The sequence below is a fragment of the Oncorhynchus nerka genome, linkage group LG18, assembly GCF_034236695.1.
Source record: "Oncorhynchus nerka isolate Pitt River linkage group LG18, Oner_Uvic_2.0, whole genome shotgun sequence".
NCBI classification, from domain to species: Eukaryota; Metazoa; Chordata; class Actinopteri; order Salmoniformes; family Salmonidae; genus Oncorhynchus; species Oncorhynchus nerka.
The window spans coordinates 60,494,864-60,521,723 of NC_088413.1; the positions used below are offsets into that span (position 1 = coordinate 60,494,864).

General features: G+C 46.8%; 1 protein-coding gene across 1 annotated transcript in view; it reads right to left on the reverse strand.

Moving 5' to 3' along the window:
* LOC115145375 (cysteine-rich motor neuron 1 protein-like) overlaps window positions 1-26,394 on the reverse strand; it is a 51,209-nt gene extending 24,815 nt beyond the window's left edge. The window contains exons 1-5 of the mRNA XM_029686891.2: window positions 25,644-26,394; window positions 20,614-20,775; window positions 20,221-20,394; window positions 6,060-6,302; window positions 721-900 (exon numbers count right to left, since the gene is read on the reverse strand). Of these exons, the coding sequence (XP_029542751.1) occupies window positions 721-900; window positions 6,060-6,302; window positions 20,221-20,394; window positions 20,614-20,775; window positions 25,644-25,932 (1,048 nt within the window). The 5' untranslated portion in view covers window positions 25,933-26,394. The remainder of the gene's footprint in view (window positions 1-720; window positions 901-6,059; window positions 6,303-20,220; window positions 20,395-20,613; window positions 20,776-25,643) is intronic.
* Between the last annotated feature and the right edge of the window lie 466 nt (window positions 26,395-26,860).

Consider the following 26,860-nt stretch of genomic DNA (forward strand, 5'->3'; position numbering starts at 1 on the left):
AATGAAGCCAAAGCAGTCACTCAAAGGAGGTTTATGTTCCTGACTTCCTAGACATGGCTAATTCTTTTGACCGGTCCTTGTATGTGAAGCATGTTAATGACTCGAGTCGAGCTGGATGTAAACGGAAGGGATTAAGGTAAGGCCATTGTATGGCATGTTGGGTGCCCTGGGAGAGTGGACTAAAGCCTTATGTGCTTGATACGTCTGCCCCCTGCCTCCCTAGTGCCCCCCCCCCCTGCCAGTCTGGCCACAATCAACACTAATCACAAACGGAAGTAGTAGTTCCCCTTGCTCTGCAAGTGCCGCGGCTTTTGTGGAGCGATGGGTAACGATTCTTCGAGGGTGACTGTTGTTGATGTGTGCAGAGGGTCCCTGGTTCGCGCCCGGGGACGGTATAAAGTTATACTGTTACATTGATGCTGTTGACCCGGATCACTGGTTGCTGCGGAAAAGGAGGAGGTCAAAAGGGGGGTGAGTGTAACGGATGTGAAACGGCTAGCTTAGTTAGTGGTGGTGCGCGCTAAATAGCGTTTCAATCGGTAACGTCACTTGCTCTGAGACCTTGAAGTAGTAGTTCCCCTTGCTCTGCAAGTACCGCGGCTTTTGTGGAGCGATGGGTAACGATGCTTCGAGGGTGACTGTTGTTGATGTGTGCAGAAGTTTCCTGGTTCGCGCCCTGGTATGGGCGAGGGGACGTTCTAAAGTTATACTGTTACATACCTATGCATACTGGGCAGCATTCTCCCTCCGGGATGTAGAAGTTCTCACAGTCGAGTTCCGCACATTCTGCTTTGGAGCAGAAGGATATCCCTCCTCGGCACTGGCAGAGCCAGCACGTGTCCATACGGTACACCTCCTCCTCTGAAAACTCCTTCCCGTTGTGGACACACTTGGGAGAAACTGGGGAAGTGGAAGAGGAAACAGATTCTGTCAACCTGAACGATATGTAGGGCTCTTGATGGCTAACATACACTAACGGCTGGCTCATTCATCCCCCCTCCTCTCCCCTGTAACTATTCCCCAAGTCGTTGCTGTAAATGAGAATGTGTTCTCAGTCAACTTACCTGGTAAGATAAGGGTTAAATAAATAAATAAAATGAATGAATGTACTATGCTTAAACCATCCCATTTGGTATGTATAAAATACATGATCCACCCCGGGACAGAATGAGTTTGTTGCTTCTGTATCCGTGCATTAACTCAGAAGCAATAATTACAGTGTAGCTAGCTGTGGATGGAAGAGCAGTGTGTTGTGGTAAAGTCGTGTAGAGCTAGGCACTTGGGCCGAGAGCCCTGTGCACTGGGCTCCAACAGCATTAGACAATGAAGCCAGCTCCATTAGGTGGAATTCAGCAGAGATTTGTGAAGTCTTGGTGGAGACAGCACTCGCGGCGTAGCTCAGCTCAGCTCATCCCAGCGCTGGGTAAAAGAAAACAGCAGCAGACTGTGCTGGTACAGTGTGGTCTGGAGAGCTGGGATGCAGACAGCAGACAGGCCCAGTAACGCCAGCGTAAGTACCGGAAACCTCAGCTGTCTGTCTCCAAACGCCGGCCCATAGAACAATGACTACCGTACGGATCATTAGAGACTCATAACAAGCCCCGAGCAGCCGCTTCGCAGACACAACTGTCCACTCACTGCACGCGATACTCCTGGAACACTCCGGGAGATAGTGTGTGTGTGTGTGTGTGTGTGTGTGTGTGTGTGTGTGTGTGTGTGTGCGTGTGTGCGTGTGCGTGTGTGTGTGGTGAAGGACAAGCCCATTCTCTATTTAGTTTATTATTAAAGTTCCATCATTTAAATGTCCATAATTTCATTCAAATGGATTCTGTGTTATTGCCAAATAAACAAGAGGGGATGTTGACAAACTAACTCAGTGATTACCACAGCCATTTGTCTTTGACACTTTCACTGACAATGCCTTTGACTCAGGGTCTTGAAAGACCACATTAACTTCTCATCAAAACCATGATGATTTAGCTACTGCTGGAGAGTGATTATGTAAACAAGTCATGGTTTGATATGCCATGGAGGAGAAGGAGGGGTAAATAACTGCCCAGATGCTAACAGATGTAGCTAGCCCCACTAAGGTTTCCATCTGTATACCATACCCTGATAGAGCACTGCTCTGACCCCTCTCCTTGCCCCCTGGACCAGCCCTGCACTTTAATACAAAGCAGGTGGGCCAACTGAGTTGAAAGTAAAGCAGGGATTCTCTCCCTGCCTGCCTGCCTGCCTGCCTGCCTGCCTGCCTGCCTGCCTGCCTGCCTGCCTGCCTGCCTGCGAGAAAATACAATAAGCACTTCGCCAGACAGAAATGTAAATGCATGGAAAAAATAGGAAGTCAAAAGGCAGGATGTTCACGTGATTTCCACAGTATTTGTTAATGGTAATCCCTAAAACAAACTGGAGGCTGGAACACTAAATTCCATTCATGCTTTTATCCGACTGGATTCAACATTTAAAAAAATATCAGACTGGATTCACTTCTAAAACCAAAGTTGCGCCCTTGCATGAAACCCTGACTTTGGCCCACCCTAAAACATTCATTACATTCAACATGGTGTGACCGTCTCTTCCAGCAAACAAAAATGTAAAACCAAATTATAAACAAAAAATCTGAGGGAAGTTTCTCAATGGAGGTCTCAGCATATTAATTCTGGTGAATCCAATTTCCTCCCATATAATGCACATCAAGACTTCTACCATGCATTCTTGATTAAAATTGCCAGACACTTCGTGTGGTTGTAGAGCTTGATTCAAGTTCACAGCTTTAATGTTCTTGGAAAGCAAGTACCATACTAGTCTACATCAAGCTGTGGTTAAACCTAAATGCTACATGCGATGAAGTCCGTTCTGTTTGCTCGTCGAAGGGCTGATAAACAGTAGGCTGCTGTTAACACGGTCGTTTGGAACCATCTGTAATATCAGATGACATCAGGTCAGGAAGGCCATGCCAGCTCCTGCCCAGCCACCCAGACCCATTCTTCAGCTAGAGCTGGAAACGTCTTGTCAAACATGGCCAAAACACACGGGTCCGACCCATTGTCATAGTACTCTGTACACTGACCCTGACCAAATACCCACCAAAAGCCAACCTCGGGTCTGTAAAAACATTTGTTCAATGCCTTAGGTCACTGAAAGTTGGGTACTATTATGTGTTCCATTGCGAAATACTCTAGGAATCCCAAACGTTGTGATTAATGAATCGGATTAGAATTTGTTTTGTGGATGGGTTTTAGTGTTTGTGAGTGACCCAACCATTAGCGAACAGTCATTCATTTTGAGCCCCACCTGTTTAGCAAAAAATAACAAAACAAAAAACAATTGTTTTGTTGTTGTTGCCTGTTTTGTATGTTATTTTGGCATTAATACATGCCACATATCAGTTTGCAAACCATGTCAAAATAAATAATTGAGTTAATAAAGCCACATAAAAAAAACATTTCAGCCTAGCTCAGTGCTTTCTGAGGTGGTGGGGCAGCCAGCGGAAAATACAGAACATAGTTGGTAATGTTCTCTAGTTGCATCATGATTGGCTCAGTGTTCTGTCACTCATGGGGACACTACGTCACCACAAAATCTACTGGGTAGAGCTCGAAAATTTAAGCCCCTTGGGTGCTGCCATAGAGTTACATTAGAAGTGCTATTTCAAGAAGGCTTAAGGTCATTGGCCACAGGTAAAATGACGTCAAATCACGTTATATCTACCACAGCTTTGATTGGACTGATCATGTCAACATCATACTTTCAAAATCTTAGCTAGCAAGCCAGACAAACAGTCATCGTAAATAATCAAGTTGACAATCTACTGGAAAATAATTTTCAAGCCTTGTCATTTGAAGAGAAATTATAGACAAAATATATCGGTGCTCATCGGCCATAACCATTACACAACAAGTTGAAAATGGCAAATTCGCTAACTGCAAGCATTGCAAAGCAATCACTAGCCTGACATTCAGTGGAGAGGGTGTGTGGTCCAAGTCTGGGTTTAAGGGTCTCTTTTCCAAGCTTAAGGATAAACATTCCCATGCAACACCAAAGGTTGAATACATTGGGCATGCTATCAATCCAGCATGACTTCTGCCATGTTCAAAACCAGTGGGAACTGTGAAAAAAATTAGCTCAGACTGGGAAGATACGTTTTGAACGGTCATCCAACTCAGAATTCCATGGCGGGAGCTCTGGCCTCTTTTTAGAGCTCTGACCTGAAGATCATTGACGTCCTGATTCAACATTGTTTTTTCAGAGTTCCCAGTTGTCTTGAAAGCACCATAAATCCAGAGAATGTCAGACTTTGATGACAAAGTTTGATGACAAAATTTGCCCACAAGAAAGACCGCCGCACCTCCGTACTGTTCAAGTGAAGACAGCACAACAAGGTGATTCCAAAAATGTATTGTATGCTACTGCATAAATTATGTAATATGCCAGGGAGATATGTATACTGTAGCTAAGAAATTCATTCTAAGTGTATGTTGTGTAGTAAGATGTTAGTAGGCTATGTGCCATGTGTACTCTAATACTTTGGTCTCTTTCTCCCTGACAACTTATCATACTGTACTAACTTGGTGGTGTACATGTAGCCTACAGCCTGTGTTAGAGAAATGTCATCCATGATTATTGTAAAAGCTTTCATTGTCTGCTTATATGCCCCCTTTATTTATCCTATGGTTCTGACTTGGTGTACAAGGAGATTTTTTAAATATATTTTTTAATTTAACCTTTTTTTAACCAGGTAGGCAAGTTGAGAACAAGTTCTCATTTACAATTGCGACCTGGCCAAGATAAAGCAAAGCAGTTTGACACATACATCAACACAGAGTTACACATGGAGTAAAACAAACACAGTCAGTATTCTGCCCTTGAGTTGTAATACAGTAGAAAAAATAAGTCTATAGACAATGTGAGCAAATGAGGTGAGATAAGGGAGGTAAAGGCAAAAAAAGGCCATGGTGGCGAAGTAAATACAATATAGCAAGTAAAACACTGGAATGGTAGATTTGCAGTGGAAGAATGTGCAAGGTAGAGATAGAAATAATGGGGTGCAAAGGAGCAAAAATAAATAAATAAATAAATACAGTAGGGGGAGAGGTGGTTGTTTGGGCTAAATTATAGATGGGCTATGTACAGGTGCAGTAATCTGTGAGCTGCTCTGAGCTGGTGCTTAAAGCTGCCAGACAAGGCTCCACTGATAATCCGGTGTAGCAGTGGTAAGGATTCACTCCATGATGCTGAAAAGAAAGCTCTGCTGTTGGGCCAGCTTTATGTAGGCCCTAATAGTTTGTGGGAACCGTTTGTCGCCATTATAGTGCAATTAATGTATTGTTTAGTGCCGTGTTGTGAGATGGCTTTGCTGGCATGCATATTTGAATTTGCCCCACCAATATTTACATGCTAAAGTCACCACTGCACCCAACACATATCCCCAAAGACCTTCTGGGGAGGTCTTGGGGGATACTAGGGGGGTATGTGCCATATCTTCATCCTCAGTCCCTCTCTGTGTGATTTCTAATGTGGACGCAGTCATGCAGAGCTAACTGCCAGTAGGGGAGGCACAAAGGGCGTCCAGTTCAGACCCAAAGAGCAGCAGACACTTGTTATCAAAACACTGATCCCCTAGCCTCTGCAGCCGCCATTCAGCCCCTGCCGGCCTGCCTGACTCAACTACACTCCCCCTGGAAGACTGGAGCACATAAAAAGCATTCCCATCAATTAACTGTTGAACCTTTTGGATATGTGACCAAGCAGGATCTCTCTCTCTCTCTCTCTCTCTCTCTCTCTCTCTCTCTGACAGATAGACACACACACAGAGGGTGAGAACACCAGTTGCGAGCACGCTTCACACACACAATATGCATAATGAGATCCATTATGTTTAATATGCTTTGTGGTGTTGAGATTATTTGCAGCTACACCCCATAAAAATGTATTTGGACAACAAATGACCATCTATTTCGTGACTCTCCTTTTCATCACGGAACAATTGTGGAGTTAAATTTCACACCAGCACCACTTCTCTCATCAAATTCATGGCTTGCTATGGTTATATACGTTACCTTTCTGGCACTCGAACATGTCACAGCAGTCTCCTGGCTTGCCGGTGGCCTGACTGAGTGGTACAGTCTTCTGGCCGGAGGGGCACTGGGGCTTGTGGCAGGCGCGGAGGTCACAGGTGCACTGGGGGGGCACAGTGGGGCAGCAGCCAGCAGGGGGAGTGTAGCTCTTGGTCAGAACCGAGCCCTCAGGACAGGAAGGTACCGGCAGAGCAGGACATGTGGTCGCGGCACACTTCAGCTCCTCTGAAACACACACACACACACATACACACACACACACACACACACACACACACACACACACACACACACACACACACACACACACACACACACACACACACACACACACACACACACACACACACACACACACACACACACAGAGTCAGTCACATACAATAACAAGCCTCTGTAAGGCATGCTGTAGCACCACCTTCAACCCAGCTCCAGGCTACAACAGTGCCCACACTGTTTGCTAGGTGGCAGGGGAAAAGGGGGGAGAGGAGTGGGGCTCCCTGGCCTGCATACAGTGTTAGTGGAACAGTGTTGCTCATGTTGCAGTCATCAGATCCCCTTCACTCCGTGACAGCTTTACAGCATCCTGTTAGGACGGAGAGTGAGAGCTATGCTCGTCTCTAGACACGACAAACCTCTCAGCACATCCTGTCTAAGACCTTTCCTGATCCCTGCCTGCCCACCCACTGGATCCATCTCTCAATCCAAATAGGCTCTCCATCTCACCAGCCATTAATACAAGGCCATGTTTTACTCAGACTTCATACTCTGGTTAGGGAGTGCAGGTGGCACAGGGGTGTACTTTGGACACTTTCAGGAAAAGAAAAGTGGAGTGCCCCTCTGTCTCATATTGTAGAAGGACAGTAGCTACCTTACGAAGCTTGGATTACCCAATCCTTAACCATTGCTTATTTTGGTTCAACCGTGTCACTGTTATGCATACAGAGTCGAGGGATTGGGTGCTGCAAACTCATGTCCTGTCCTACACAGTGCCTTCCGAAAGTATTCACACCCCTTGCCTTTTCAAAGTTTTGTTGTGTTACAGCCTGAATTTAAAATGTATTTAATTTAGATTTTGTGTCATTGGCCTACACACAATACCCCACAATGTCAAAATGGAATAATGTTATTTTTTTTATTTGTACAAATTAATTCAAAATGAAAAGCTGAAATGTCCCAAGTCAATAAGTATTCAACCTCTTTGTTATGGCAAGCCTAAATAAGCTCAGGAGTAAAAATGATCTTGACAAGTCACATAATAAGTTGCATGAACTCACTCTGTGTGCAATAATAGTGTTTAACATGATTTTTTTAATGACTACTTCGTCTCTGTTTCCCACACATACAGATAATTGTAAGGTCCCTCAGTCAAACAGTGAATTTCAGGGCCTCCCGGGTGGCGCAGTGGTTAAGGGCGCTGTACTGCAGCGTCAGCTGTAAAGACTCTGGGATCGCGCCCAGGCTCTGTCATAACCGGCGGCGGCGACGCACAATTGGCCTAGCGTCATCCAGGTTAGGGAGAGGTTGGCCGGTAGGGATGTCCTTGTCTCATCGCGCACCAGCAACTCCTCCTAAAGGGCCAACTTCCGGGTTGGAGCGAGCCGGTCGCATCCGCGCTTCGGTCTCCTTCGGTCTGCAGGTTGTATAACCATTTCATTACATTTCATTATAGTACAACGGTCTGATTTGTCTAATCTTAGCAATTTCTTCTTAGCTAGCTACATAGCCGTCGTTGTATCAAAGATAATTGCGTAATTATCGTATTTCGTCGTCCTCCTATCTGCCCAACACGTTCACCGTCTACCGTAGCACTGTAGTAACTATCACACTCAACTGAACGACTTGATTAGTGTAGTGTTAGCTAGCTACATAGTTGTCTTTGCTGTCTTCGTATCCAAGATAATTGTGTAGTTTAGAGTGTGGAGTCCTAGAGTGATAATTGCGTTATTATCGTATTTCGTCGTCCTCCTATCTGCCTAGCAGCTAGCCAGCTAGCATACGTTCACCGGCTACCGTAGCACTGTAGTAACTATCACACTCAATTGAACGACTTGATTAGTGTAGTATTAGCTAGCTACATAGTTGTCTTTGCTGTCTTCGTATCCAAGATAATTGTGTAGTTTAGAGTGTGTAGTCTTAGAGTGATTATCTTAATTTACCGAGGTTAGCTAGCCAGCTATTTTGTCGTCCTTAACGTAGGAGACACTCCTAGCTAGCCAACAGCCAGCCAACGTCTACTGAATAGAACTTTCGCATTCCGGTCGCATTCCGCTTCGCTCCACAGGTAGTATCACATTTTCATTTCATTTCATTACAGTCCCAACGGTGTGATTTGTTTGATCGTAGATAGCTACATAGCTAGCTACATAGCCGTCTTTGTTTCAAAGATAATTGTGTAGTCTAGAGCGATTTTCTAGGTTAGCTAGCCAGCTATTGTCGTTCTCCTAACGCAACGTAACGTAACCAACACTGCTAGCTAGCCAGCTAGCCCCCGAATAGCAGCATTGTAGAAACTTCACACTCAACGGAACAACTTGATTAGGGTAGTGTCAACAACGCAGCTAGCCTACCTCAGCAGTACTGTATCATTTTAATCATTTTAGTCAATTAGATTCTTGCTACGTAAGCTTAACTTTCTGAACATTCGAGACGTGTAGTCCACTTGTCATTCCAATCTCCTCTGCATTAGCGTAGCCTCTTCTCTAGCCTGTCAACTATGTGTCTGTCTATCCCTGTTCTCTCCTCTCTGCACAGACCATACAAACGCTCCACACCGCGTGGTCGCGGCCACCCTAATCTGGTGGTCCCAGCGCGCACGACCCACGTGGAGTTCCAGGTCTCCGGTAGCCTCTGGAACTGCCGATCTGCGGCCAACAAGGCAGAGTTCATCTCAGCCTATGCCTCCCTCCAGTCCCTCGACTTCTTGGCACTGACGGAAACATGGATCACCACAGACAACACCGCTACTCCTACTGCTCTCTCTTCGTCCGCCCACGTGCTCTCGCACACCCCGAGAGCTTCTGGTCAGCGGGGTGGTGGCACCGGGATCCTCATCTCTCCCAAGTGGTCATTCTCTCTTTCTCCCCTTACCCATCTGTCTATCGCCTCCTTTGAATTCCATGCTGTCACAGTTACCAGCCCTTTCAAGCTTAACATCCTTATCATTTATCGCCCTCCAGGTTCCCTCGGAGAGTTCATCAATGAGCTTGATGCCTTGATAAGCTCCTTTCCTGAGGACGGCTCACCTCTCACAGTTCTGGGCGACTTTAACCTCCCCACGTCTACCTTTGACTCATTCCTCTCTGCCTCCTTCTTTCCACTCCTCTCCTCTTTTGACCTCACCCTCTCACCTTCCCCCTACTCACAAGGCAGGCAATACGCTCGACCTCATCTTTACTAGATGCTGTTCTTCCACTAACCTCATTGCAACTCCCCTCCAAGTCTCCGACCACTACCTTGTATCCTTTTCCCTCTCGCTCTCATCCAACACTTCCCACACTGCCCCTACTCGGATGGTATCGCGCCGTCCCAACCTTCGCTCTCTCTCCCCGCTACTCTCTCCTCTTCCATCCTATCATCTCTTCCCTCTGCCCAAACCTTCTCCAACCTATCTCCTGATTCTGCCTCCTCAACCCTCCTCTCCTCCCTTTCTGCATCCTTTGACTCTCTATGTCCCCTATCCTCCAGGCCGGCTCGGTCCTCCCCCTCCCGCTCCGTGGCTCGACGACTCATTGCGAGCTCACAGAACAGGGCTCCGGGCAGCCGAGCGGAAATGGAGGAAAACTCGCCTCCCTGCGGACCTGGCATCCTTTCACTCCCTCCTCTCTACATTTTCCTCCTCTGTCTCTGCTGCTAAAGCCACTTTCTACCACTCTAAATTCCAAGCATCTGCCTCTAACCCTAGGAAGCTCTTTGCCACCTTCTCCTCCCTCTTGAATCCTCCTCCCCCCTCCTCCCTCTCTGCAGATGAGTTCGTCAACCATTTTGAAAAGAAGGTCGACGACATCCGATCCTCGTTTGCTAAGTCAAACGACACCGCTGGCTCTGCTCACACTGCCCTACCCTGTGCTCTGACCTCTTTCTCCCCTCTCTCTCCAGATGACATCTCGCGTCTTGTGACGGCCGGCCGCCCAACAACCTGCCCGCTTGACCCTATCCCCTCCTCTCTTCTCCAGACCATCTCCGGTGACCTTCTCCCTTACCTCACCTCGCTCATCAACTCATCCCTGACCGCTGGCTACGTCCCTCCCGTCTTCAAGAGAGCGAGAGTTGTACCCCTTCTGAAAAAACCTACACTCGATCCCTCCGATGTCAACAACTACAGACCAGTATCCCTTCTTTCTTTTCTCTCCAAAACTCTTGAACGTGCCGTCCTTGGCCAGCTCTCCCGCTATCTCTCTCAGAATGACCTTCTTGATCCAAATCAGTCAGGTTTCAAGACTAGTCATTCAACTGAGACTGCTCTTCTCTGTATCATGGAGGCACTCCGCACTGCTAAAGCTAACTCTCTCTCCTCTGCTCTCATCCTTCTAGACCTATCGGCTGCCTTCGATACTGTGAACCATCAGATCATCCTCTCCACCCTCTCCGAGTTGGGCATCTCCGGCGCGGCCCATGCTTGGATTGCGTCCTACCTGACAGGTCGCTCCTACCAGGTGGCGTGGCGAGAATCTGTCTCCTCACCACGCGCTCTCACCACTGGTGTCCCCCAGGGCTCTGTTCTAGGCCCTCTCCTATTCTCGCTATACACCAAGTCATTTGGCTCTGTCATAACCTCACATGGTCTCTCCTATCATTGCTATGCAGACGACACACAATTAATCTTCTCCTTTCCCCCCTCTGATGACCAGGTGGCGAATCGCATCTCTGCATGTCTGTCAGACATATCAGTGTGGATGACGGATCACCACCTCCAGCTGAACCTCGGCAAGACGGAGCTGCTCTTCCTCCCGGGAAGGACTGCCCGTTCCATGATCTCGCCATCACGGTTGACAACTCCATCGTGTCCTCCTCCCAGAGCGCTAAGAACCTTGGCGTGATCCTGGACAACACCCTGTCGTTCTCAACTAACATCAAGGCGGTGGCCCGTTCCTGTAGGTTCATGCTCTACAACATCCGCAGAGTACGACCCTGCCTCACACAGGAAGCGGCGCAGGTCCTAATCCAGGCACTTGTCATCTCCCGTCTGGATTACTGCAACTCGCTGTTGGCTGGGCTCCCTGCCTGTGCCATTAAACCCCTACAACTCATCCAGAACGCCGCAGCCCGTCTGGTGTTCAACGCCGCAGCCCGTCTGGTGTTCAACCTTCCCAAGTTCTCTCACGTCACCCCGCTCCTCCGCTCTCTCCACTGGCTTCGAGTTGAAGCTCGCATCCGCTACAAGACCATGGTGCTTGCCTACGGAGCTGTGAGGGGAACGGCACCTCAGTACCTCCAGGCTCTGATCAGGCCCTACACCCAAACAAGGGCACTGCGTTCATCCACCTCTGGCCTGCTCGCCTCCCTACCACTGAGGAAGTACAGTTCCCGCTCAGCCCAGTCAAAACTGTTCGCTGCTCTGGCCCCCCAATGGTGGAACAAACTCCCTCACGACGCCAGGACAGCGGAGTCAATCACCACCTTCCGGAGACACCTGAAACCCCACCTCTTTAAGGAATACCTAGGATAGGATAAAGTAATCCTTCTCACCCACCCCCCCCCCTCCCCCCCCCACCTTAAAAGACCTAGATGCACTATTGTAAAGTGGCTGTTCCACTGGATGTCATAAGGTGAAAGCACCAATTTGTAAGTCGCTCTGGATAAGAGCGTCTGCTAAATGACTTAAATGTAAATGTAAATGTAAATGTGGCGGGCCGGGCGCAGTGCATGCTAACCAAGATTGCCAGGTGCATGGTGTTTCCTCCAACACATTGGTGCGGCTGGCTTCCGGGTTGGATGCGCTCTGTCTTAAGAAGCAGTGTGGCTTGGTTGGGTTGTGTATCGGAGGACGCATGACTTTCAACCTTCGTCTCTCCCGAGCCCGTACGGGAGTTGTAGCGATGAGACAAGATAGTAGCTACTAAAACAATTGGATACCACAAAATTGGGGAGAAAATTCAAACACTAATTCAACCACAAAGACCAGGGAGGTTTTCCAATACCTTGCCAACATGGGCACCTATTGGTAGATGGGTAAAAAAAATATTAATTACACTTTTGATGGTGTATCAATACACCCAGTCGCTACAAAGATACAGGCGTCCTTCCTAACTCAGTTGCCAGAGTGGAATGAAACAGCTCAGGGATTTCACCATGAGGTCAATGGTGACTTTAAAACAGTTTGAAGGGTTGTGATAGGAGGAAACTGATGATGGAGCAACAACATTGTAGTTACTCCACAATACTGACTTAATTGACAGTGAAAAGAAGAAGCCTGTAGTGAATTTTTCAGTTTTTGATTTGTTAAAAAAGTTTGAAATATCCAATAAAGTCATTCCACTTCATGATTGTGTCCCACTTGTTGTTGATTCTTCACAAAAAAATACAGTTTTATATCTTTATGTTTGAAGCCTGAAATGTGGCAAAAGGTCGCAAAGTTCAAGGGGGCCGAATACTTTCGCAAGGCACTGTATGTGGCTGTTACGAAGGACTGGGAGAGAGTGTGAGGAAGGGAGGAATAAAGCACTGTATGATTGATGACAGTGGAGAAAATTGGTAATTACGTTTCTACTTAATGTCTTCCCTTGGGCCTTTAGGAAAAGAAATGCCATGAAGCTAATAAATAAGTAATTGCCTCATAAGAGAGAGAAATGTAATGGCTATGATTGCGTATGGGAAGAATACTTTACAATCTTTGCATGCGTTATGGTTTTGGTGGAAAGAGAATGAAATATAATGAAATTGTGTAACAAGGCTTGGGGTTTGTGGCTCTTTCAGAAGCTAGTTTGTTGATGTCCTTCCCAGACATTTGGCGTTCCCTGGTGCAACATGACTCTAGCAGAGGATGTGTCTCATCCCTGACATTTGAGGGCCTGAAAGAGGATCCCTGAGGCTGTTCCTACCAGATGGGAAACTGAAATGGCAAACAGAGGGACTGGAGCCCAGGTTCTGCTCCACAGACAGACAGTTCAACTCCACATACAGCGATGATTGCAGTATTACTTTCAATAGTCAAACCCTCAAGGGTTGAACACATCGGTGCGAACCAATGCTCACCCGGCATTGTTAATCTTCCATCTATGCAGTCGTTTGAAGTTTGCCTGAACCGTAAAAGTTCATTTAAGTTGTGACTTGAGCAGGAGAGTCATATTTGGGGGAGATATCTGACAGATGAAATTGAGGATGAAGGAAGTGTTGGAGTTTTTCTTCCCTGAATAAATAGTGCATGGGCATGAGGTATCTGCACTGCACTGTACTGTTTGCTCTAGGAACCTGTGAACAGTCAGGGCAGGCACAAAGCTTGTATTGATCAACTCTGTTACTGAATAGTGTCAGAGAGAAGGGGGGAAATTCCCCTGAATTAGATCCATTTAACGTTGTTTGTCCTACTTTCTGCATTTGAGTTAAATAAACTTCAGTTACAGGCTGATGTCAGAGGTTTTATATCAAATAGCAGTAACACAGAGCGTGCTACTGTCTAACAGAGTGATGTGGCCATGAATAAAATGTTGTGCAATGTTTGCATTGAATAAGACTTTCTCTGTGCCCCAGTCAAAGAAAACAGATTGCTTACTCATGTCTAACAATGGGTGGACTGGAGTACGCTGGGAAAAACCAGCTGCCAGACACTCTATTGTCATTCAAATGAATGATATTGTAGCCATTTCTGAACATAATAGGGCAGACACAGAGCATGGAAACAGTATGGTAAACTCAGTAGAGGATGGATTTCAGCACATTCTGTTTGTGTTCTATCTCGAAGCACCAATGGGGTAATTGGCTAGTCAGTGGTCACAAAAGCAATCTCTGTATTACAATGGTGGCTATTCTCCAGTTTATGCAAACAAGACCACAAAGACCTAATTTGGCATGCTTAATAAATTCAGTTTGTAGAATGGTCAAAACGTTCTCTTGTTGTGGTGGTGAGATAGTATGGAAAACCTAGCCACCCCTTAGGGAAAGCCTTAATACACACACAAACACGTACACATGCGCACACACACCCACACGCACCCTGAAGTTGGGCTTGAGGTAAGGATTTAGAAATTGGTTTATTACCACAGAATGGGCTATTGTAAACAATGCATATTTCTGGCATCTCCGAGAAGCCCATTCGGGAAAGGAAAACACCTCTATGTAAATGAGCTTTTTTCTACACAGAGCACAAGGAGCACAGTATTCATCTGACTGAAGCAGCTCTGGTAGGCAGAGGAGGCTGTGTTGACAGCCTGAGTTTACTCATGGAACAAGTGCACAATGTGACTTTTGTTCAGTGACTGACTTTGGAAGCAAGTCAGCGGAGAACAAAGCTGTCTTAGTACAGCGGCCCTCCATGGGCCTCTGGTACATCCTCTGGTTTTATACAGTTTGTCCGCAAAGGGACCCATCAGGCTCATCTCTCACGTAAGCTGTGGAGGACTGGCCGCTTGCCCACTGGCGGTTGAGGCTACAAATGTCTGTATTGTTCTCTATTTTAAAGAACTAAGTCTGGGAGGTGGTTCAGGGCAAAAGGCACAGGGTCACAGGAGAGGGAAACATAGACGTGTGATCATCACACTCTGGTTAGGGCAGTGTGTCAGGAGAGAGAGCTGCAGCAGCTCACAGTCCACACACACACGCACACGCACACACGCACGCACACACACACACACGCACGCGCACACACACACACGCATGCACGCACGCACGCACGCACGCACACACACACACACTTCACAGCTCCTCGCTCTCTCACGCTCAGGCTAAATATTTGAGGATGAAAAACGTGATCCTGGTATCCCAGGATCACGGGTCGAGTGTTCTCTGCTCAGAGTAGCTCAACACAGCCTTCTTCGTATTGTCAGATGAGATTGGGCCAGGGAGAGTGAAAGTAGAGGCTGAGCTTTTATCATGCTGAATGGGCTGAACAATGTTGCAGAGAATACTTTCTATGGACAATTGTCTACTACAGAGCTGGCACAAAATGCATGGGAGTGAAAGGATGGCACAAGTATGGTCCAAGTTGAATAGAACATTAACAAATTGGCCATGAGGGAACCTTCAAAATGAGTTAAAGGTCTCTGGATCTGCCTTAGAAGAAACTGAACATAAAATATGAATTGGGCTGTACACATAAAAGTCAGTCCAGGGGAGTACGGTGCTACGCTCTGCAGCTGCCCAGTCAGTCCAGGGGAGTACGGTGCTACGCTCTGCAACTGCCCAGTCAGTCCAGGGGAGTACGGTGCTACGCTCTGCAGCTGCCCAGTCAGTCCAGGGGAGTATGGGCTACGCTCTGCAACTGCCCAGTCAGTCCAGGGGAGTACGGTGCTACGCTCTGCAGCTGCCCAGTCAGTCCAGGTGAGTACGGTGCTACGCTCTGCAACTGCCCAGTCAGTCCAGGGGAGTACGGTGCTACGCTCTGCAACTGCCCAGTCAGTCCAGGGGAGTACGGTGCTACGCTCTGCAGCTGCCCAGTCAGTCCAGGTGAGTACGGTGCTACGCTCTGCAACTGCCCAGTCAGTCCAGGGGAGTACGGTGCTACGCTCTGCAACTGCCCAGTCAGTCCAGGGAGTACGGTGCTACGCTCTGCAGCTGCCCAGTCAGTCCAGGTGAGTACGGTGCTACGCTCTGCAACTGCCCAGTCAGTCCAGGGGAGTACGGTGCTACGCTCTGCAGCTGCCCAGTCAGTCCAGGGGAGTACGGTGCTACGCTCTGCAGCTGCCCAGTCAGTCCAGGGGAGTACGGTGCTACGCTCTGCAGCTGCCCAGTTTGTGGTAGTTGAGGCAGTTGAGTGATGTAACATTGTTGGTCATCTGCTCATGTTTTCTCACAGACAAACAGAAAAAGAAGAGGCTGGCGGCCTGGCTAGAGCTGGAGAGCTGGGGCAGGGGCTGGAGGGCAGGAATGGATCTGAGACCCCAGCAGGGGCTGGGGCTTGGGTTGGGGCAGGGCTTGGGAAAAGTTGTGGTGCCTGGTAAGCAGAGCTATCAGCTGGGTGACTGGGAGCAGTGAGAGGACAACAGGCTGAGACAGCGATCCCACTTTGCCTAGAGCTATCAGCTGGGTGACTGGGAGCAGTGAGAGGACAACAGGCTGAGACAGCGATCCCACTTTGCCTAGAGCTATCAGCTGGGTGACTGGGAGCAGTGAGAGGACAACAGGCTGAGACAGCGATCCCACTTTGCCTAGCGGGAAGTTCTTTGTCTGAGCCAACAGATAAACTGTGTTTTGTTTCCCCTCTGAAATCACTGCCAAGAGACACACACACACACACACACACACACACACACACACACACACACACACACACACACACACACACACACACACACACACACACACACACACACACACACACACACACACACACACACACACACACACACACACACACACACACACTGGGACATGAGCAGGCTCGCTGGGCATGACAGAGGCCATAGCCTCTGCAGATGACACACAAACACAGAGACGTCTAGCACCCCTGCCAGCTACTGGCGGTCTGGACTGGCGAGTAATAGTGATGCCACAAAGAGGCTGCAGCCAAGCAGAACTAATGATGCTTTCAGGGGAAGGAGACGGGCGGGAGGGAGTGTGGTACTACTGGTGGGCCAACTCTGTGGTGGCGAGGTCTGTTTGCACCATGGCATCATGGTGGGCACGGCTCCAGTGTCTGACCCACCTCAACTCCATTTCCTCCCTTGTAATGTTCTTTTAAAAAGTATACACTTATACTAAACATTAATACTGCCCCATTTCACCCATATTAACCTTCTGAGGTTAGCCATGAGGACCAGTCATATGTTGGGAGTTTAAAGTACATCAATGTAATATGACATACAATAGCTGTGTAACCACCCACAGGCTTAAATCTGCATTCTGTTTTCCCAGAGCCTCTCTCCGCAGGGCCATTACAACATCAGGTCATATCAGCAACATCAATCAAAGTATTACAGAACAAGCTCCTCTTCTGAAGGCCACATGTGGAAACTCCTTGTGCACAACAGCTCAAAGGTGTATAATTAATCAAAGCCATAAATGTACACACAGGGCCGGAGAACTAAATACAGGCCCCAGGCCATTTCCTGCACTTGACACAAATAACTTGTCAAAATGGCTTCCCCTAGCTGGCTCCCTGGCCTGACCTCTTCCTCCTCTTCCACTAATTTGATCAATCCTCCGAGATTCAGTCTAATACTTCCTCATCAGCAACACAGTGTGCCTGTGTTCATGTCACCTCCCAGCACCCATCATGACATTGACCCCTGTCTGAAGTCCAACGACGTGCGTCAGCATACTGACAGTACATATATAGAGAGCCCTTAGCGATACTAAGAGGTGGCTGTTGGTGATCAGGCGCTGCAGACAGTGAAGCTGCAAACAAGGTTTGTGCCCCAAGTCTTCGAACAAACAGTAAACAGGAACACAAACCAGGACAGTTGGCTGGCCTCAGAAGGCTACTCTACTCTCTGAGTCAGAGCGAGCATTAAGAGCCAGTCCCAAACCACTACCATGTGTGAATGAACGTACAAGCCCCAAGCAGAGGCAGAGGATGTTATGTTCAAATGGATGGCTGAAAAAGTGCCTCAAGTACTGGCAACAAGGTCCGCTTTCATCTTCAACTGCATGTGAAGATTGGAATCACTGTAACTCTCATGCAGTGAAAGCAGAGCTTTCAGTATGTGTAGACATCACAAGCTAAGGGACACATTGACCCAGACCTAAATCATTACTTGATCAGATGGGTAGCTCCATGACCTCTCAGGAGCACTGCACTCAGGGTTACTCATCATAACGGAAGCACTGATGACAGACAGCAAGATCTCCGCCAAGCCAGTCAGACAAAACAAGTTCATTATCACTTCCCTCAACACACACACACACCCTCCTTACTTAATGCATGGCCGTTTGAAGGGTGTGTGGAGAAGCGACAACACATGGGCTGCAGAAAAATGTTGTTTACTGTTTTCAGTGTTGTGATTTCACGCTGTCGTCCTCTCTTGGCTGCTCTAGACAACTGGAAGTTGAGAAATGCAGCAGAGGACTTGTATATTATTCTTAGGGACACAGGAGAGGGCAATGACACTGTCTCTCAATAATACAGTATGTGTACTTTTCCACACTGCTAGAGGAATTTACAGAACAAACAGCTCAGTACAAGTATCCAAATACACAGCCAAGGGACTGTACATGCTCTGTAACAACCCTGTTTGTTTGTAGATCTTGTTTGCAGATCATATAACTGAAGATTACACATTTTGTGGTCCTCGCTAGCTCAGTTGGTAGAGCATGGTTCTTGTAATGTTAGGACGGTGGGTTTGATTCCCGGGACCACTCATATGTAAAACATTTTTTCATGCATGACTGTAAGTCGCTTTGGATAAAACGTCTGCTAAATGGCACATCCTGCAATACTCTCAGACCTTTCATTATCAGGAATGGTACACATTTCCCAACTGAACGATCAAAGAAAAAAAGGGAAGAAAGCACAAACAAAGCTAAAACAAATGTCTTAGTTGTGGATCGAGTCACTTGTCTTGAATTGGGCCTCCTAAACTCAACAAATGTCCTTAGTAAACTGGGCCTCCTAAACTCAACAAATGTCCTTAGTAAACTGGGCCTCCTAAACTCAACAAATGTCCTTAGTAAAGTGACGTGAGTCTATCTTTTTGACACAACATGGCTACGCCATATTATGAAGTGGGTGGTGAGATCTTCCCACTAACACAGCAGGAGAGAATCTGTGAGTTCACTCACTGGCACTTTCTCAGTGAGACCAATGTTCTTTGTACATACAGAGAGCTGCCATGTTGGTTTTATGCATCTCTCACACAGTTCTGTCAAAGGGGTGAAATAGAACCCACCTCAATAACAATTCTCACTTAGAAGTGCCAGTCAGAGAGGCAGCTACATGGGTACTTACCCTTAGTGTGTGTGTGTAAAGAAATAAAACAACAGTAAATAGACATTTGAAAATAAGAGTAGCAAGGCTACATACAGACACCTGTTAGTCAGGCTGATTGAGGTAGTATGTACATGTAGATATGGTCAAAGTGATTATACATATATGATGTATAGCAGAAGCGTAAAAAGAGGGGTTGACGGGTGGTGGGACACAATGCAAAAAGCCCGGTTAGCCAATGTGCGGGAGCACTGGTTGGTCGGGCCAATTGAGGTAGTATGTACATGAATGTATAGTTAAAGTGACTCTCGGTGTTGACATGGAAAGGACTTTGGAATAGACTGACTGATTGTCTACTACACCTCTGTGATTTTTCACAGGTTGTGCTGACTCGCTGTACTGTAAGGGTCTAGGTTGAAGAGAAGGTTAAGACAATGTAATCATTCCATGCAGAAGTGTTAGAAAATAAACAAATTCATTGGACCAGTGCCAGACTGGAAGTGAATGTTAGCAGTACAGAAAGTTTTCCATCAAAGTGGAGAATAAACACCATCGTAATGAATTTCAGCTAACTACTCAGCAAACACACATCATAACTGTTTTACTGTAAATCTACTTATTGAAACGTTTTTCAAATGATCTACAGACACTTTATTACTTGATTTCCCGACCACTGGTCACATTATCAATGCTAATCCTGTATAATCAGCAACAGTGCTGGCACAGTGAATGTGCTTATTTTTTAACGCTCAGCATGGAATTATTACTTTGTCTTAAACGGTATTTTTTCAACCTAGACATGAGTCAGGTATAACTCAAGCTATATATTTGATTTGATTATAGATTTGATTTGATATATTAGGGTACATAGGGTACATATGCTTAATAAGCTGAGCTCAACTCAAATAGAGATAGTGTAAAAGACAGGGATTTTGTAGGATAAACAAGGTCAGCTCTGTTCTTGAATCTGCATTTTGTGTATCACTGTATCAGCCACTGTATCAGCCACTGCATCAGCCACTGCATCAGCCACTGCATCAGCCACTGTATCAGCCACCTTTGTGCAACATGACTTGAGCAGTTGTTGGTTAGTTTTAGGTTAGTTTTAGGTTAGTTCTAGGTTACCTGCGGCCTCCTGGCACTGGCTGCGGTTGATGTAGGAGGAGTGATAGTGGCAGCTCTGGGATTCACACACACAACCCTGTGCTGTCAGGTTGCATCCAGAAAACATGCAGGCTGGGTCGGAGGGTCCCACAAACTTCTCCCTCTGCCTCTCCTGGTGCTCATGTCTATGGCCTTCTAAAAGAAAGAGAAAAGGGGACAGGACATAGTCCGTCATCATGAGTCACTGACAATGGCACCACACAGATCCATACTGGGGCCACCCTCAGACTGAGCATGTGTCATCACTATGACATGTTAATAGCATTAGTCACCAGCGTACAACATCTGGTATGGATTATCAATGTTCAATGGATTGTATTTTTTGCTCCTGACGGCTATCTGTGGGAAACTCACCCGTCTTGCTGGACCTCATGCAGGATTCCATGTCAGGGTAGCTGAAGGAGCCCAGGCAGGAGTGACGGGCGTCACACACACACATGGCCCCGGCCCTGTCACAGCCTGTCTGCAGGGGGCAGCGCTCATCCTCCAACCCAGCCTCCGGACTGTGAGGCAGAACTGTGGAAAGGAGGAGATGAGATTTTAAAGGAAAAGAAAGAAGAGGGGAGGTGCTGGAGAGGGGGGGGGGGGATATGAGAGGAAGGGGGGCGGGGGGAAGAGAAGCATCATCAAAGCGATCCAGAGCAGACATCTCTGTTCTGTTCCTGCTATGCATTGCCTTGCTACTGCCATTTACCGTATGTATTTGTCCCATGCCCAGCCAACCATCCCTACCCCTCCCTCTGAGATACTGTAGCTAGCTCCTCCAGGCTGAGCTCAACACAAACAAACACATCTAATGACAATGGGGGGGTGGAGGATGGAGGGAGACAGGGGACCCACCACGCCAGCTGCCTCTCTGCTCCTCAGGGATCCCGCAGGGTGGTCGTGTTCATAAACAGGCTCAAACAGAACACAACACACCGCTTCTCTCCTCTCCCTTCAACAGCTTGTCTTCCAGGCCTCAATCAACAGAGTAGAGACTTGATTACAGCTTATCAAAATACTCTGGCTTCTCTCACAGACACATTTAGAAGTATGAGTAGTAGTGTTCCCATCAGAATGTATTACAGGAGCTGGGCTAAATAAACTGGTAAAACACTATAGAGCGGTAATCGTTGAGTAAAGGTGTACTTCTTTCCACTCAGAAGGGGAAGCCTTGCTTTCATACTCTGCTAGGGGCCGGGAGACAATGATGATTAAAAATGATGGTATATGAATGGACATCTAGGCTGGCGATAATGAAAATACTTAAGAAAATGTACGTTGTTCATTTATTAATACCAAACAAAGGGAAAGCAGGGATGAACTTCTATTATCGTACAGCACATTCAGTCATTCCTTTCAGAAGTGGTGCTTGAGAAGTGCTCTGTATGTAGCCTATAATGGTCACCTATACAAACCCACATCTCTCTCTGGTGTGCTAATTCTGGAGACTCTATAAGTGATCTTGGGTGGCAGACAGTCATGGTCCCTGTGAGTTAAACCAGCCAGGACATTGGGTAGAGTAGAGGGGCAGGCAGGCTTTTCAAACGGAGCTCCCCTGCCACGCCAAAACTCTCCCTCGTATTTCCTGTTACCTTAAAATGATCCCCACCTCCACATTTGTTCCATCTTTGGGCCTTTCTGTGCCTGGGAGGGTATTTTTAAATAGCAGTCATTGAAGGTGGGTGTCTGAGTGTGTCTGTGGGGTGCTAAAGGGGGCCTCCAGGAGTAGGAGGCAGGAGGTAGACAAAGCAAAATGAGAGGTTATGGGGGGTGAACCTCTAATTACTGTAGTTAATTAATGATTAGGTTGACCCTCTGGCTGTGATATGACCCCACTCAGCTGGCCTGGGTCACTGCTGCGTCTCTGGGGAAGTCCTCTCAGCCATGGAGACTGCTTGTCTTGGCATCCAGAGCTGCGTTGGGAAAGTTGACCTCTGAGGCTCTTTGGCTGATAGCAAGCTCAAAAGGAAGTCTTTGAAACATTAGATAATGCTGGAGGAAGAGGGAAGTGGACAGGATTAGAAGGAGTAGTGGACTGGACAGGACGCAGAGTCCAGTCTTTGCGCTTGAGGACAGACATTCTGTGAGGTGGTATTGTTAAGTGCTCTGGAGAGGGAAGAGGTGGCACTAACACAGTGAGACAGACAAAATAAAAACACCCTGGGCCAAACATCGATATCACTCAAGTGGTGAAAAACCCTTTGGGGATTAAATGAGTTACGTGTTTGGATTCACAGGCAACTTTCCCTAATCACAGCTGTCATAACAATACACAACCACTTTAACTGGCTGCACTTGATATACAGTATGCACATAGTATAAAAGTCCTCATAAGCATACACTTACTGGATATTTAGCATTCTGTTCAATATCATGTGCATCAGCTATTTTCTCACTGACTGTACACATGTTTGTCTACTACAGATCTCACCTGAAGACATGGTCTACCTTCTTCGACCTCCATCACCCTTCCATAGTGTGCGAATTACGGGGGGAACACAGAACCCCCAAATCAGACATGAGATCCCATAAATGCAACGAAAGTCCAACTTTGGGGGTAGGGGGTCTCTAATTGAACCATTCTCCTATTTAGAAAAATGCAATTGTGTACTGATACAGTGGTAAATATGAAAATGTAATATTTTTCCAAATGAAACAAACACTTCCACCTCTCTGTCATGGTTTGAATAAGTGACAGTTGGTTCAGGTTCTTTCAATCACATTCATCTCTCTTCTCCGCCTGCTAGCGAACTTACAACATTGTTTCAATGGTGCCTTACAGTTTTCCGCGCCGATGAGCTTGGGACGGACACAGCTGTATTTACGTCCCGTATTTCAGCCCCTTTCAGGTTTCCAGACTTTTCTTTTTACAAAAAAGGTCAATTTCTCAGCAAGACACATCGCTGAATTCAGGCTAAAATAGTATAGGCCTAATGACAATTCGCACTCTGCCCTTCCATATTGACCACCCAGAACAACAAGGCTTAGAGCAGAGGAGCGGAGAGAGAAGCAGGGGTCAGAGACTGGAAACATTTACCCCCTACTCCTGATTGTGACCCTAATCACTTTAAGACCCTACCCCCGGCTTGGGAGGGAAATCCCAGATCAGCCTGGCACTCGTGGCCTCTGCAAACACACAGGGAGGTGTTGATTTACCCTCACACAGCCAACCCCACCGGGGGGCTCTGCATGTGCTGGGTCCCGCAGCCACGAGGACCAGAGGCACGACTCAATCATGGAAACCATTACATTAGACATTTTAGTAATTTAGCAGACGCTCTTAACTGGAACGACTTACAATTAGTGCATTCATCATTTAGAGACGTTCAAAGCTGTTAATTTGACAGAGGGGGTAGCTATGGGTATGGAGGGGGATTAAGGCCTGCAGACAACAGTCATCCATGAAGCATTGTTACCCATCGCTCCACAAAAGCCGCGGCCCTTGCAGAGCAAGGGGAACCACTACTTCAAGGTCTCAGAGCGAGTGACGTCACCGATTGAAACGCTACCAGCGCGCACCACCTCTAACTAGCTAGCCATTTCACATCCGTTACACCAGCATAACCTGTAATCAGGGACACTGTCTCCTGGGACACCCTGCAGACCCAGGAACACTAGACCCCTCCGAGTGATGATGGAGGGCAGGATCATGAAGATCTGGCCCCAACGTGGGACTGTTTTTCCTCACCTCTGGTAATGTCAGTCCCATGCAATTGCTTTGTTTCAGCCTGGACAGAGTCCAGGTGAGGGACTGGCTGGTGCTTGATGTGATCCTGACCATGCCCCATGCCCAGCTCTCTCAGAGGGCAACTCCTGTTCTGCCTTTTAGAATGCTACATACACACGTGCGCACACACACTCAAACACACACTCAAACACACACACACTCACACACACACTCAAACACACACTCACACACACACTCAAACACACACTCAAACACACACTCAAACACACACACACTCACACACACACTCAAACACACACTCACACACACACTCAAACACACACTCAAACACACACACTTACACACACACTCAAACACATACACACACACAGGTCATGGATCGGTACCCTTGAAACCCTAAAGGATTTAGAGAGCCATCCTCTGGAGTATAATTTTCCTGGGAGCCAGGGATATATTGTGTACAACAGCTTAATAAACTGTCAGTAAAGGACTGGTATAGGACATGGATCTGATGGCAGGGAGACCACAGTGGGATTCATGGTAAAGTCATTCAGATAAATCTGCCAATGAAAACCTGCTGGTGAGTCTTTTGCCATTTTGCCTTGACCCCAAGGAAGCCCTCAGAGGCACATCACAAGCCCATTGATTGTGCAACCACATTACAGCAAAGCACTTTCTACAAGGACAGCTAACCTGTTTCAGGATCAAATGAAGCCAGAGTAAAGTGTACACGCACAGATACACATTTCCCATTATTAGGCTGCCTATGCTTTTTACATCAGACAAATGAAAATAGTCATTAACTTTTAAGAGGTTCAAATTGGGCCCTGGCAGGGAAGCCTGAACTTAAGTAATACTGACATGGAGGCATGGTGCAAAGGTTTGTTGCCAAACCTATTGTCATGCCTGCAAGAGAAGAAAGCTGAGGTTTCAAGGGGGGATTAACAGTTTAACATGAGGTCCTCTGTTGGCAGTCAAGAGCTACTTAAACCTGTAGACCTGCTTCAACCAGTCCACTGAGCTTAGAGACAATGTCCAGCACAGTCGATGGAATCATGAACTAGCTGGCCACTGTGGTGTGCTCAAACTAAATTAGAATAATCACTTACTATGGAGACTTTTCTGCCCAGAGCTGAGAGTGATGTTTAATGAATAACGGTGTTGCTGAAACCTCAATGTCAAAACCTCCCATTCTTCTATTTAGTATTTTTTCCCCATTTTTAAATGTAACCTTTATTTAACTAGGCAAGTCAGTTAAGAACAAATTCTTATTTACAATGACGGCCTACACCGAACAAACACGGACGACGCTGGTCAAATTGTGCGCCGCCCTATGGGACTCCCAATCACCGCCGGTTTTGATACAGCCTGGATTCAATCAATGAGAAATAATTACCTAGTAGCCTGAGGGCAATTCCACAATAACTAAATTATGATGAGGCTCTGAATTTTCACTGTAAAATGTATGCCAAACAAAAACCATTGACAAAGAAGTTTAACAAACCATACACCTCTATGCACAATGTCCACTTGCTGAAAAATCTCTGCGTAATTCCGTTATCATGGAATTGTCCCTTTAGCCTACTATAGAAAAAAGATGTTTGTGCCATTCCAGGTCATGCTTACATTTCAGAATGGGAAACAAGACCAACATTAAATTGAGCCTATTTTATTCATACGTGAAGTCTTATTTTAGACATAGGCTACCCACCTTTACAAACTCCTATATCAGGGAGCGTTACAGCTCCCGTTTGGTTGACAGCGGCGCAGGTTAGTCCCAAGGCGCAGTAGCCCAGTGCCCAGTCCTGGCCGGCGCATGGCTCCCACTCCATCCGGGTACACTGATCGCAGCATCCGCACGGGTCCCTGGCCAGAGTCCGACCGCTCTCGCAGGCTTTCGGGGGACACGTCCGGAGATCACATGGCGTGCATTCATGAGACACCAACACACGCACCAGAATTGAAAATTTCAAGAACTCGACCAAACACTTCCTGAACATATTTCAAATATGATGAGCCCAAGATCGGTAGCCTATGTTAAAAATGTAGGTCTAAGCAAACAATGTCCTTCTGTCAAGTAAATCGCCAAATTAAATCCGCGAGGTCCGTTAGATGTAATTCCAGAAGTTATAACGTTACGGTTAAAATGGAATGAGAAAAATGGTTGGTGCCTGCGCTGTCAGTGCATTTACAATAGCCTAGGCAGCATGCTGCCCGAGAATAGGCTACCTCGGAAAGTGCACGGGAAAGTGCACGGATGCTCCTGGTTTGGTCTCTCCGGTAGGCTGGCTTGCCTTTTACTGGCAATGGGCTATCCTCAGAAAAACTGATTCAATGCCTGCTGTAGGTAGGTGCACTTTCATTGTTGTTTCAAGTAAAATAATAGCTGCGTCCTACGACAACCACATAGTGTGAGTCTTCTGCGTTTGGAGAGGAGTGGGGATGCCCTAACACCGAAACATCGGGATGCAATCTGAGACCCAAATTGACATTACAGGCATAGACATTAGCTGACATGTACGCCCAGCCTGGTGTACGCCATCCAATCACAAGTAGCGAACGGAGGGAGGATTTGAATTGAGATATCCTCTAATCGTTCCGCTGGTCCTCTCATTTTGTTGCGCAATAGGTAGCGTATTCGCAATGACCTTGAAATTCCGTTGAACGAAATGTTCTTTCCGCTTTTTCTTTCCATTTATACTTTTATTTTAACGACAAATTAAGAGTAAAAAAAATGTATCACATTTTCATTTTAGAAAAACATGCTATTTTCTATTTCAATTCAACTGTTGATTATGGTCGGCCTACATGCTCATTGTAACTGATTCTGAAATATCAAATAGATTTTTACATTTGTATGCAATTCAACATATAAGCTATTGATCAATCAGTAGGCTGCACACTAGGGCATCTCATGAAGGAAGCCCG